This window comes from Prunus dulcis, chromosome 6 (genome assembly GCF_902201215.1).
Source record: "Prunus dulcis chromosome 6, ALMONDv2, whole genome shotgun sequence".
Taxonomy (NCBI): Eukaryota; Viridiplantae; Streptophyta; class Magnoliopsida; order Rosales; family Rosaceae; genus Prunus; species Prunus dulcis.
In genome coordinates this window covers 1,992,102-2,004,473 of record NC_047655.1, presented here as the reverse complement: position 1 = coordinate 2,004,473, position 12,372 = coordinate 1,992,102, and the positions used below count along the sequence as shown (strand labels likewise).

The 12,372-nt window shown below is 37.8% G+C and overlaps 1 protein-coding gene across 3 annotated transcripts; it reads left to right on the top strand.

The window, feature by feature from the left end:
• The first annotated feature begins 1,712 nt into the window (after positions 1–1,712).
• LOC117630849 (mediator of RNA polymerase II transcription subunit 15a) lies at positions 1,713–11,241 on the top strand. Of its 3 annotated transcripts, XM_034363659.1 has the most exons (13): positions 1,713–2,021; positions 2,382–2,513; positions 2,645–2,756; positions 2,932–3,052; positions 3,430–4,295; positions 4,326–4,797; positions 6,827–6,897; positions 7,609–7,683; positions 7,991–9,370; positions 9,489–9,833; positions 10,209–10,403; positions 10,493–10,581; positions 10,702–11,241. In XM_034363659.1, the coding sequence occupies exons 2-13, from the start codon at positions 2,404–2,406 to the stop codon at positions 10,907–10,909; spliced, it is 4,044 nt and encodes a 1,347-aa protein (XP_034219550.1). In that variant the 5' UTR covers positions 1,713–2,021; positions 2,382–2,403; the 3' UTR covers positions 10,910–11,241. The 3 variants fall into 3 exon arrangements, with proteins under 3 accessions (XP_034219550.1, XP_034219549.1, XP_034219548.1); XM_034363658.1 differs by having other exon boundaries at positions 3,430–4,797; positions 6,836–6,897; XM_034363657.1 differs by having other exon boundaries at positions 3,430–4,797.
• Positions 11,242–12,372: the final 1,131 nt, after the last annotated feature.

Here is a 12,372-nt window from a genome sequence, read left to right as displayed (position 1 = left end):
ACAGAATAGATTGTCCTTATGAACAAGCATGCATGCAAGTCATACTTTCCAAATTCTTGTCCGTTGGCACTGTATTTTGAAGCATTGGACAGGAAAACTTTAGATGCTTGAGCTACTACGAAACAAAGAAATCTGGTGATATTATGGTATCTGCAAGCATGTAGCTACAACAAAGTCCTTTCTAATCATCTTTGCCTTTCTGACTCCATTTTTGCAGATCAAACTCATAAAGGAGAGGTACTTACCCGAACTCAGTGAAATATATCAGAAAATTGCTACTAAATTTCAGCAGGTTTGTAATCACTTCATTTTTCTTCCCTATACTATTTGTTGCTTAACGTTTACCATTGAGCGGTCTTTCTCTTTAAGGATATTGTGGTGATAACCTATGATAGATCCCTCCAACTGGATCTACCTTTTACTTATTCCAGCCATGTATACTCTCTACATGGGACCGTTACCGCACCAACAACCCTTTCAGTTACAAAGCCTCTCTGTTTGCCAGCATGATTCTCTTCCACAACCGCCAAAATCAGAGCAGCTTGACAAACTGAAAATGCTCAGAACCATGTTAGAACGCCTCATATCAGTCTTACAGATTTCCAAAAGTAGCATTTCACCTGGTTTGAATTGCAAGTTGTTTTTTTTTTACGAAAAGCAGATAGTAGATTTTATTAATGCCTGCGAAGCCAGTTTCTGCAAGGCATCAATGGACAGCACAGCCGCCCCTCCTACCTGAAACGGCGTCGTGTCTTCCCTTGACATGTGGAATATACACATTTCGTAACTTGGTCTTACATATTTGTGATGAAAAATTTCAGAAACTCAAGTGTTTGTCGAAGAAGAGCGAGAAACAATTTCTAAACTGTTTCTAATGTTAATACTCTAGTAGGAACGCTATCCTATATCTTATATTTTATGTTGTATATTCTTGTTCCACATGCAAAGTTTCTCTTTTCTCATGGGCCGAACTTAAGCCCAAAGCTCACAAATCAAGAAGGATTGAGCAAACCACCACCACCCTAGTCGTGCAAAGTTGTCTCCCACCCAAAATGTGATATATAAACCCACGACTATTTTATTTACACACCCTAAAATTCTGGCACACTAAATAACTTTATAAACGTTAGATGGATCACGTATAAACCATGAATTTATAACAAAAGGAGTGTGATTATTTAGGGTAAAGCAAAAGACGACCCTTTTATTAGTGTTAAGTTTCTAAATATTAAGAGAAAAAGATCCTAACTAAATATTTCATTTTAAAAGGATAAAGCAATAAAGTTATACAATTAAAAATATTAAATGCAATAATAAATAAAAAAAGGAAAGAAAAGAAAACCATGTCCTGCATTTTGAGAAGCTAGCATTTTCAATATATTAAAACAAAAGTTATAAAACTAGTTCTAAAATTAAAAAACAAAATAAGAAACAAAAAAAAAATTCATACGTGTGCGCCAAGGGACTATTATAAATTTAAGCAAGATAATAATACACAATTTAGATTGATGCATGGGCCGGCGAGTGTCAAGAGGCTAGTTTAAAATATACGTCATATTTACGCCGGTTAGAGTGCGTGTTGATAAGCTACTTGTTCATAGAAATAAAAGGGTGACGTAGTGGAGGGTTTCCGTGGACTGAAACGGAAGTTTCCGGTTGGGGTGGGTGATTGCCCAGATGAGGGGCAAAGATAAGTGGCAAGTGGCAACTTATAAAGTTTCAACGATACTGGTCTTATTGTCTTTTTGTCCCCGTGAGCTTACTCCGAACCAAACTAAAAAAATCAGAAATTTGAAAAAAAGACCCCAAAAAAAAAAAAGAGTCAGATATTGATGCTTCGTTTAAAATAGGATTTAGTTGTTTCGTTCCAACGCATCAATCAATTCAATATTTCTTCACTTGAGTCTTTGTGCCTGAAAACCCCCTTCTTCCCCTAATTTCCGACTTCGGCAATTTTTCTTTCATCTCCCAAATTCTTCTGCTTCGAGCTGCCTAGACTTTTCAATCTCCAAAAAGAAACGGTAATTTTTTTGTTTGGACTTTTTTCTTCTTTTTGATAGAAACAGATTAGGGGTTTGGTGTAGAATTCATTGTTGGGTTTTTTTTCCCTCTGATTGTCGAAAATCGTATTGAGTTTTCGATTGCATGTGAATTGTAAGCTTTGCTTTTGCATATGTGAATTCAGGGATTGTATATTGGAGAATTTCATGACAAAATCATGTTTAAAATCAGCTTAAGTGGATCCATTTTCGGACACAAAAAAGATTTAATATTTGGAAACTTTATCATCGTTTAAGTTTAGTATGTTTTGTACAAATTTTGTGCCTTTTCGTGGGTTTTCATTGAGGTTGCTCAATATTTTGTTCTTTTTTGTTTGACAGTTTGTTGGGTTCCTTGGATTTGATGGATACCAATAATTGGAGGCCTCCTCAAGTTGGAGAGGCCCCCATGGATGCAGGCGATTGGAGGAGTCAACTGCAGCCGGATTCAAGGCAAAGAATTGTAAACAAGATGTATGTGTTTCTTTCGTAAGAAAAAAGCTTAGTGGATTGAATTATTTATCCTGAGTTCACTTTCGTTGTTATGAACACTACCTCCATGCCTTGGTTGTTAGTAACTTATTTTAAATATATGGCATGTGAAGAATGGATACATTGAAGAGGCATCTCCCTTTCTCTGGTCATGAGGGATTACAGGAGCTCAAGAAAATTGCTGTAAGGTTTGAGGAAAAGATTTATACTGCTGCCACAAGCCAGGTACTTCAATAACTCTTGGGTCATAATTTTTCTTTGTATATGACAAGTAACTCTACTTAGATATGTACTGATCTACACATATGTAATTTCTTAAATAAGCATGGTCTGTGTTTCAGCTTTCTTTGTATTTTTAATAGCAATGTAGTCTAAGTTTAGCATGGGTTTCTTTTTACAGTCAGATTACCTACGGAAGATTAGTCTGAAGATGCTAACAATGGAGACCAAGTCTCAGAACACAATGGCCAATTCTTTACAATCGAACTCTGCTGGTAATAGCAACAGACCCCCTGATCCAGGTAAAAACAACTATGGAAACTGTGCTCCCATTTCATGCACCTATACAACTTTCAGTTACTCTGTGAACTACTACTTTCTTCTCCCAGCATACATGCTTTATGAAATGGAGGGTGGGTTGTTATTCTATTTTATATGTAGCTTTCTTCTTGATAGTTAAATGCTTGAAAAACCATATCGTTTCCTTATTCCCACATTTCTTACCTGGGAAGATTCATTGTTGATATCTGTTGGCTTGTATGGTGAAATTTCAAGACTGGAATCTGGTTGCTATATCTTTTTACTTAATTTTTTTTTTACCTTTTTCACTTTTTAAACTTTTTTTTATCTATTTGGAAATGTTTATTTGGTGTTTATTCTTTCTATTTTACATGAGTAGGGTCTTTTGGTATGCAACCCCAAGTCCCCAATCAAGGGCAATCACTCTCTATGCCGTTGCCAGCTAATCAATCTCAGGCACGTCAACAACTCTTATCACAGAACATTCAGAATAACATTCCAGCTGCTGGAGTTCAAAGTTCTGCTGGCTTATCATCTGCTCTACCTCCTTCATCCGGTTTAACCCAGACTCCTATTCCAAGTATTGTTGGGCAAAATCAAAACATGCAGAATATGGGCCAGGGGGTACCCTCCAATATGTTTGCTACTTCTCAAAGGCAATTGCCAGGAAGGCAACAGGTAGTTCCACAACAGCAGCAGCAGCAGCAGCAGCAGCAATCCCAGAATTCCCAGCAGTATATGTACCATCAACAGTTGCAACATCAGCAACATCCTCTTTTGAAGCCCAAATATCAGCAGGGAAATATCCCACAACTTGTCCAACAGCAGCAACAGCAGCCGAACCTATTACAACCAACTCAGTTGCAGTCTTCTCAGCAACCTGTTATGCAAACATCATCTGTTATTCAACCTTCTGTGGTGCAATCATCTCTCTCTAGTCTTCAGCAGAATCAACAATCTGCAATTCAACAGTCAACACCATCTATGCTTCAGCAGCATCCACAGTCAGTTCTCAGACAGCCTCAACAACAACAGGCCTCTGTTGTTCACCAACAGCAAACATCAATGCCACAACAGCCAATATTACCCCCACAGCAGCAACAGCAGCAGCTTATGGTGCAACAGTCAAATGCTACGAGCTTGTCGCAGAATCAGCTAATCGGACAACAAAACAATGTTGGGGATATGCAGCAGCAACAGCAACAACAGAGGTTACTGAGCCAGCAGAATAACATTTTAAACCTTCAACAACAGCAGCAGCAGCAGCAGCAGCAACAACAACAGCAGCAGCAGTTAATGGCTCAGCAAAGCAACCTTTCAAATATGCATCAGCCACAGTTGGGCCCTCAGAGTAATGTTACTGGGTTACAGCAACAGCAGCACCTTGGAACTCAAAGTGGTAACTCAAGCATGCAAACTAATCAGCACTCTGTACACTTGTTGCAACAATCCAAGGTTCAAGGACAGCAACAACAACATCAGAGTTCATCTAACTTGTTACCCCCTCAAGGACAGCAGTCACAACCTCAGGCATCACAGCAACAATTGTTGTCACAGATTCAGTCGCAGCCTCCACAGATGCAGCAATTGGGTTTGCAACAGCAGTCAAATCCGCTGCAACGAGATATGCAGCAAAGACTTCAAGCCTCAGGTCAGGTTCCTGGAACCATGCTGCAACCACAAAACGTAATGGATCAGCAAAAGCAGTTATATCAATCTCAAAGACCCCTTCCTGAGACATCATCGAGTATGATTTTTGCAATTATGTAGTTTCCAACACTTGTAATTGTTGCTTTTCTTATGCATGTGATTTCATGTTATATAGATTATCATAGATGCATGTTTTGGACAGAATTTTACTTTTCATTTGGGCCGTTCCATTGTGGGTCAACGCTGTCACTTTTATGAGATTTAGCTGGTTTTGTGATGCAAACAGGCTTCTTATTTGTATGTTTGCTTTTGTGGTGCTACACTTTTTTTGGATGACTTATGGAGAAATATATTTTGTCATGCCTGCTTGATGTATGGGTCTAGATTCCATGAAAATAATTGAACTTTGGAATGTTATCTTCTCGTATGTGACTTCTTTTATTATAATATACATGGATGCACAATTGGACTTAGTCAACAGAACGTTTGTGCCGTCTATCATGCCAAGTAGGTGCACTCCACCTTTATACTTTTATAGTTTCAAAACTTAGATAGTTTGCTGATTGTTTGCTGTGACCATCACTGAAGCACAATACAAACACACAGTAGAGTAGTGTATACAATCCTGTTAAATAGGTGCATCATCCTTTATCTGTCAAACATGTTTATCCCTGGTTGTGTGCTCTATATTGTTAAACCACATATAATGTCTTTTCCTATGCAAAATGTCCGGTTATATTAAAAGATAGAGCTAAAACAAGCCATGTCAAGTTTACATTTTTTTAAAGGTTAATTAGCAATATCTAGTGGATATAAAATTTTGTGAATTGTGTTTGCTAATTAGATGCTCAGTGTGGTTTAAGTTTATATGAAAGGAATTGAGGGCGTTAACTAATATAGGATGCAGCACACCGGAGGAAAGATAAACGAAGTCAAATACCAAATTCAAGATAAAAATTTCAGCTTTATTCTTGTATTCTCAATATCAATAGGCGGAACTAGGGCTCAATTATAGAGTTGACCTGGTTAGATAGGAAATAGGCTTTATGGGCTTTGGTTACTCCTGTTTTTAAGGATTTGGCTCTCTTCTATTATGCGACATTTGGTAGCAGTTGTGAAGTGATGTGTTGCTCTTTTCTTTTTTCCTGGGTGGCCTTTTTGTTTGCTTTTGTCCTCTTTTCCTTCCTTTGTTTTGGTCTTGAGGTTGCTGTTTTCTTTTGTTTTGTTCTTGTGGATTCCTTATCCAATTGCTTGTTTCTTTGTTTATCTCTTTGAATTTACATAGTTTCTATTCCAAAAAAAAAATATAGGAAATAATCCACAAGGATAAGGAAATAGTAAGCCTACTAACAGAATAGATTGTATGTAAATAGCCTTGTTACTAGTTTTGCGTCTACTCCTAAAATAGGCATATAGACCACCTTGAGTCCCATAAGTATACCTTTCAACTCTGGTGCTTCTTGTTTATAATCAAAGTTGCTTGAAGATTTTATATCTCTGACTTTACTGATGAAAGATGAAGCTTTTGTTTCCTTTCACTTCAGGTTTTGCATCTTCGATTTTTCTTGACTTACGGTGTTAGAGAAAATGTTGTTACATATTGTTAAGCTCTTTTCCAAACGCTTCTATTTCTTTGGCAACAAGTAGATGTGAAACTTTTCCTCATAAGCAAAAACTAGGAGCAAAATCTTATCTGAAGTGTCTTTCATCCCTCTGGTTTTAAAAATATGGTTTTTAATTCATGAATTTTGCTTCAATTGGTTTATACAGATGAAGAGGTTTTTTTTTTTTTTTTTTTGGTTTTAAATTTTTGGTTTTAATATATAAATTTATTGTGGAGCCTTATTATTTTGCTACTTTGTTTATTAAATATGGTTGCCATGGATTGTCCACAATCTAGTGTGTGCATAGTCCTGTTCCGCTTTAGCTCATGAAGCTTCTGTGTCCTTAGACTGCTCATGTAATGAAATGATATTTTTAATTTTATTTTACAAACATACATTTTAAACTATTTTGGACAGGATAGTTTTCCATTTTTCTTTATCAATGTTCTGCAGGCAATGATTTTTCTCAATCATAACTGTCTATGTGCAAATATCTGACATATATTTCTGTATATTTTGTAGCATCTCTAGATTCCACTGCCCAGACTGGACATGCAACTGGGGGTGATTGGCAAGAGGAGGTCTTTCAAAAAGTAAGATGCCCTGACTTGTTGCCATTAAATGGCATTCGCATTGGATATAAGATTAGAAAGAAAGAGAAGGCGCAATTTGGGGTTTGGCTATTTGTGTTGGGATTATATACAGGATTTGTGGGGAATGTAATTAACTGCTGTAACAAGGGTAGAGACTGGTTATCATATAGGAATATATAAAAATGCATGGTTTAGTATAGAAAAAAGGGCATAGAAGGTAATAAAACTTAGGAATACACTTTTCAGGGAAATTGCATTCACATGTTATATAGGATTGAAAAGGGAATTGAAGGCAGGGTTTGCTGGGATAACAGTAAATATCGGTAGGAATACATATATGTTGTGTATGGGTAGAAAATCAAAATTTCTATTATTTTCAGTAGAAAGAAGATTACATTCCCATATTACTATATTATTAAAAAGGAAGTAAGGGTAAGTTTGGCTGTCTTGGTAGGGATTGTATTCAGGCTCTATCTGAACTGTCCATACCTTACGTACAAGCATGCATGAAGTCATACTTTCCAAATTCGTTGTTGCATGCATGAGCTCTTTTCCGTTGGCACTGTATTTTGAAGCATTGGACAGGAAAACTTATAGATGCATGAGCTACTACGAAACAAAGAAATCTGGTGATATTATGGTATCTGCAAGCATGTAGCTACAACAAAGTCCTTTCTAATTATCTTTGCCTTTCTTACTCCATTTTTGCAGATCAAAGTCATGAAGGAGATGTACTTACCCGAACTAAGTGAAATGTATCAGAAAATTGCTACTAAACTTCAGCAGGTTTGTAATCACTTCATTTTTTTTCCCTATACTATTTGTTGCTCAACATTTACCATTGAGCAGCCTTTCTCTTCAAGGATATTGTGGTGATGGTCGATGATAGATCTCTCCAACTGGATCTACCTTTTACTTATTCCAGCCATGTATACTGTCTACATGGGACCGCTACCCCACCAACAATGCGAATAATATTTTACCTTTTTTAGTTATAAAGCCAATAATATTATTTGCTATGACATCTTGTTACTTCTAATATTGGTTGTTTTTTTGCTTACTCATCATATATATTGTTCTTTCTGTTTGCCAGCATGATTCTCTTCCACAACAACCAAAATTAGAGCAGCTTGACAAACTGAAAATGTTCAGGACCATGTTAGAGCGCCTCATATCAGTCTTACAGATTTCCAAAAGTAGCATTTCACCTGGTTTGAAGGACAAGTTGCTTTTATACGAAAAGCAGATAGTAAATTTTATTAATACAAATAGACCTAGGAAGCCAGTTTCTTCTCTGCAGCAAGGGCAGCTTCCCCCACCCCATATGCACTCCATGCAGCAGTCACAATCTCAAATTACTCAAGTGCAATCTCATGAAAATCAAATGAACCCACAGTTGCAATCAATGAACTTGCAAGGTTCTGTGGCAACAATGCCGCAGAGCAATATGACAAGCTTGCAGCCAAGTTCTATGTCGGCTTTATCTGGTGTTTCAACAGCACAGCAGAACATGATGAATTCATTGCCACCTAGTTCCAGCATGGATTCAGGACAAGGGAATGCACTGAACTCATTGCAGCAGGTTCCTGTGGGAAGTAACCAACAAACTCCTGTCAGTGCTCCCCAACAAGCAAATATGAATGCCTTGTCATCACAGAGTGGGGTTAATATGCTACAGGCAAACATGAATTCCATTCAGTCAAATTCTGGTATGCTTCAACACCAGCATTTGAAACAACAGCAGGAACATCAAATGTTTCAGAATCAACTCAAGCAACAATTTCAACATCGACAGATGCAGCAGCAATTGATGCAGAAGCAGCAGTTACTGCAACATCAACAGCAGCAGCAGCAGCAGCAGCAGCAGCAGTTACAACTGCAAGCAAAGCAGCAGCTTCCAGCACAGTTGCAGGCGCACCAACAGCAAATGCCACAGCTTCATCAAATGAATGATGTAAATGACTTGAAGATGAGACAGGGGATGGGTGTAAAGCCAGGGGTTTTTCAGCAACATCTCTCTGCAGGCCAGCGTGCTTATCCTCATCCACAGTTGAAATCAGGATCTCCATTTCCTTCAAACCAACTCCTTCAGGCTGCATCTCCACAAATTTCGCAGCATTCTTCTCCCCAAGTTGACCAGCAAAATTTACTGACTCACCCAAAAGCTGGAACCCCATTGCAAACTGCTAGTTCACCTTTTGTCATCCCGTCTCCATCAACTCCCATGGCCCCGTCCCCTATGCCAGGGGATTCTGAGAAACCTTCCTCACTCTCAAATGCTGGGAATGTCGGACATCAACAAACAACTGGTGTCGGAGCGCAGGTCCAGTCCCTTGCCATTGGCACCCCTGGGATATCAGCCTCTCCTTTGCTTGCTGAATTTAGCGTACCAGATACTCATGTTAATGCTTTGTCAACCATTTCTGGCAAGTCGAGTGTTACAGAGCAGCCTCTTGAACGCTTAATTAAAGCGGTTAGTAAAGCTGATTCTCTTGGAGTGGTTAAAATGATGTTTCAGAACATACGTACTAAGTTCTTGTTTTCATCAAATCCTCTCGGTTGGATAAAATTTCTGTAATTGTATCTTTCAGGTGAAATCGATGTCACCAAATGCATTAAGTGCCTCTGTGAGTGACATTGGCTCCGTAGTCAGTATGATTGATAGGATAGCAGGGTCAGCACCAGGTAATGGATCCAGAGCTGCAGTTGGTGAGGATTTGGTTGCCATGACAAAGTGTCGTCTGCAAGCAAGAAATGTTATGACTCATGATGGAACAAATGGGACTAGGAAAATGAGGCGCTACACAAGTGCCGTGCCCTTAAATGTGGTGTCATCAGCTGGCAGCATGAATGATAGTTTTAAGCAGTTGACCAATTCAGAGACATCTGATCTGGAGTCAACTGCAACATCTCGTATCAAGAGGCCAAGGATTGAGGTATTAAACTTTTGTTGTGGTATATACTCATCAAGCAATGAAAACTAGTTGCCTGCCTTCGCACATTTTGAGATGAGGCATTTGCCTCTCTGGAATATTTTTATTATATTTTTATATTATAAAGATGGGCGGTAGATGTTGACTGTGAGTCCACTGTTTAAGGTGCTGCATTGTTGTTGGATTATAGAAGAAAAGCAACTTCTTGGGAATAAAGTTATTGTGCTTAAGGAAAAAAAAAAAGGACAGGGAATAATGTTCTCTTCTTTTTTTCCTCTGTGGGGAGAGAGAGATTCATTATTGGATCAGGAAATTGCAGAACCAACCTTAATCCTGCTTCTTCAGTGGACATAATTAATTATGTGGCTTATCTTGCAGGCTAATCATGCTCTTTTGGAAGAAATAAGAGAAATAAATCGGCGGCTTATCGATACAGTTGTTAATATCAGTGATGAAGATGTTGATCCCAGTGCAGCCGCTGCTGAAGGGGGTGAGGGAACCATTGTCAAGTGCTCGTTTGATGCTGTGGCTCTCAGTCCAAACTTGAAATCGCAGTACGCATCAGCACAAATGGTGGGCTCTCAAATGTGAATTTAATGACTTGTTACCTGTGTTCATAATATTGATATTTCTTGTATTTACTTGTCTTTAATATGGTGCAGTCACCGATTCAGCCATTGAGACTGCTCGTTCCCATGAATTATCCCAACTGCTCTCCAATACTCTTGGACAAGTTTCCAGTTGAAGTCAGGTGAGGAAATAAGCAATCCGACTTTACATACTGCTGCTGCTGTTACATAAACTAAGAGACGTGGCATTTCTTACTGAGAATACTCAGCATAAATTTGACTTTAATGTTTTTCTTTGACAGTAAGGAGTATGAAGATCTTTCTGTAAAGGCAAAATCAAAGTTTAGCATCTCTCTACGAAGCATTTCACAACCCATGTCCCTTGGTGAGATAGCAAGGACTTGGGATGTTTGTGCACGTGCAGTTATTTCCGAGCATGCGCAGCAGAGTGGTGGAGGCAGTTTTAGCTCGAAGTATGGGACATGGGAGAACTGCTTGAGTGCTGCTTGATAATCTTTCTTCAGACCTGAAATAAGCTATTCCGAAGGTTGTTATGATAACCGTGATGCATAATTTATCTATTGCTGTTTTGCTGCAATGATGAAGCAATTTTTGGATGGTCTATAGGTTAAGGCATGTATAGGAGGAACTTGTGATGTTTTGTATATGGCCAGATTTTCCAAAGTGAATAATGTTGGGGTTGTTCTTCTTGGATTTATCCTAGGTAACATATGTGTGTTGTAGTTTGGGTACTGTAAATCATCTGTGATCTGTCTGTCTTTTTCGTTGGGTTGAAAATGCCCCATTATATGCAGTATTCTGCTTTCTGTTTGTGACAGATTGTATCAATATTCCCATCCCCTTCTCCTGGTGGTTCTATAAGATGGATATCCCTGGAGAAATAAGAAGAATTTCTTCTGAGTGAGGACCTTGTTGTGGTCAGATCGGATGGACCCGATCCGATCTGTCCGGGCTTGGGGCTGGGGTTGGGGCCAGGTAGCACTTGATGACAAAATTTGGAACACCTTCTCTTCTATCTGAATCAGCAAAAATATGCAATGCAATGTCAGTTGCACAGGCTCTCTATAGAGAAGTATGTTTATGTTTAAGAGCATCTACAATCATGCTCCTTATTTTTTAGTTAAAATTTAGTTAGAAGTACACAAAAGTTATTTTAGGAGCTCTTTATAAGATTTGAACTCGAATCATACTCCTTAGTTTAGAGAGTCATAAATACTATAATTATTTTTTAATTCAATATAATTGATCCATCTCTATACAAAATAAAATTAAAAAAATAGTTTGTGTTAATTAAAAGTTTAAAATATGCATAAAACAACATTAAATTATAGGGAGCCATTATGAATCCTTTCTCTCTTCTCAAATTTAGGAGCTCCTAGAGATTTTCTTATTTTAGGAGGTGGATAGGGAACATGGTTGCAACTGTATTTTTCCAATTCCTCCCTAAAATTTGTCTAAGTAGATAGTTTAGGGAGCCCATTGTGGATAATGGATAATGCTTTAAATTATTCTTATTGATAAAAGAAAATTGAGGAAAAAAATTTAAAAGAAAAAAAGGATCCGAGCATATTAAATATAGTATAGCCACTCGGCTATACTATTTATTAAAAAAACATTTTTTTTTTATAAAAGTGTCGAGTAAAGCCATGCGGTTATCCTTTTTTCTTTTTTTTTTTAATGAAAAAACCACGTATGCACGGCTATACTACTTATGAAAGAAAAAGAACTCACCTAGCAAATAGGAGCCCACGTGTTTAGAAATATTATAGCTGCTTGGCTGTACTAATTTATTAAAAAATTTAGAAAATTGAGTATAGCCAATGGGCTATACTATTTATATATATATATATTTTAAAAAAACCAAAACGAATGCCTAGTGCACGCGTCAAAACAGTCTAGCCGCTCTCCTATACTATTTTTAAATCAAAACAGTAGTATAGCCAGGTGGCTAT

What these genes read in the sequence shown, in the direction of transcription:
- LOC117630849 (XM_034363657.1), top strand. Translation starts at nt 2,404, where the DNA reads ATGGATACCAATAATTGGAGGCCTCCTCAAGTTGGAGAGGCCCCCATG. An exon ending in TTGAACGCTTAATTAAAGCG is followed by an intron (nt 9,371 to 9,488) that starts GTTAGTAAAGCT and finishes TGTATCTTTCAG; the next exon opens with GTGAAATCGATGTCACCAAA. An exon ending in TCAAGAGGCCAAGGATTGAG is followed by an intron (nt 9,834 to 10,208) that starts GTATTAAACTTT and finishes CTTATCTTGCAG; the next exon opens with GCTAATCATGCTCTTTTGGA.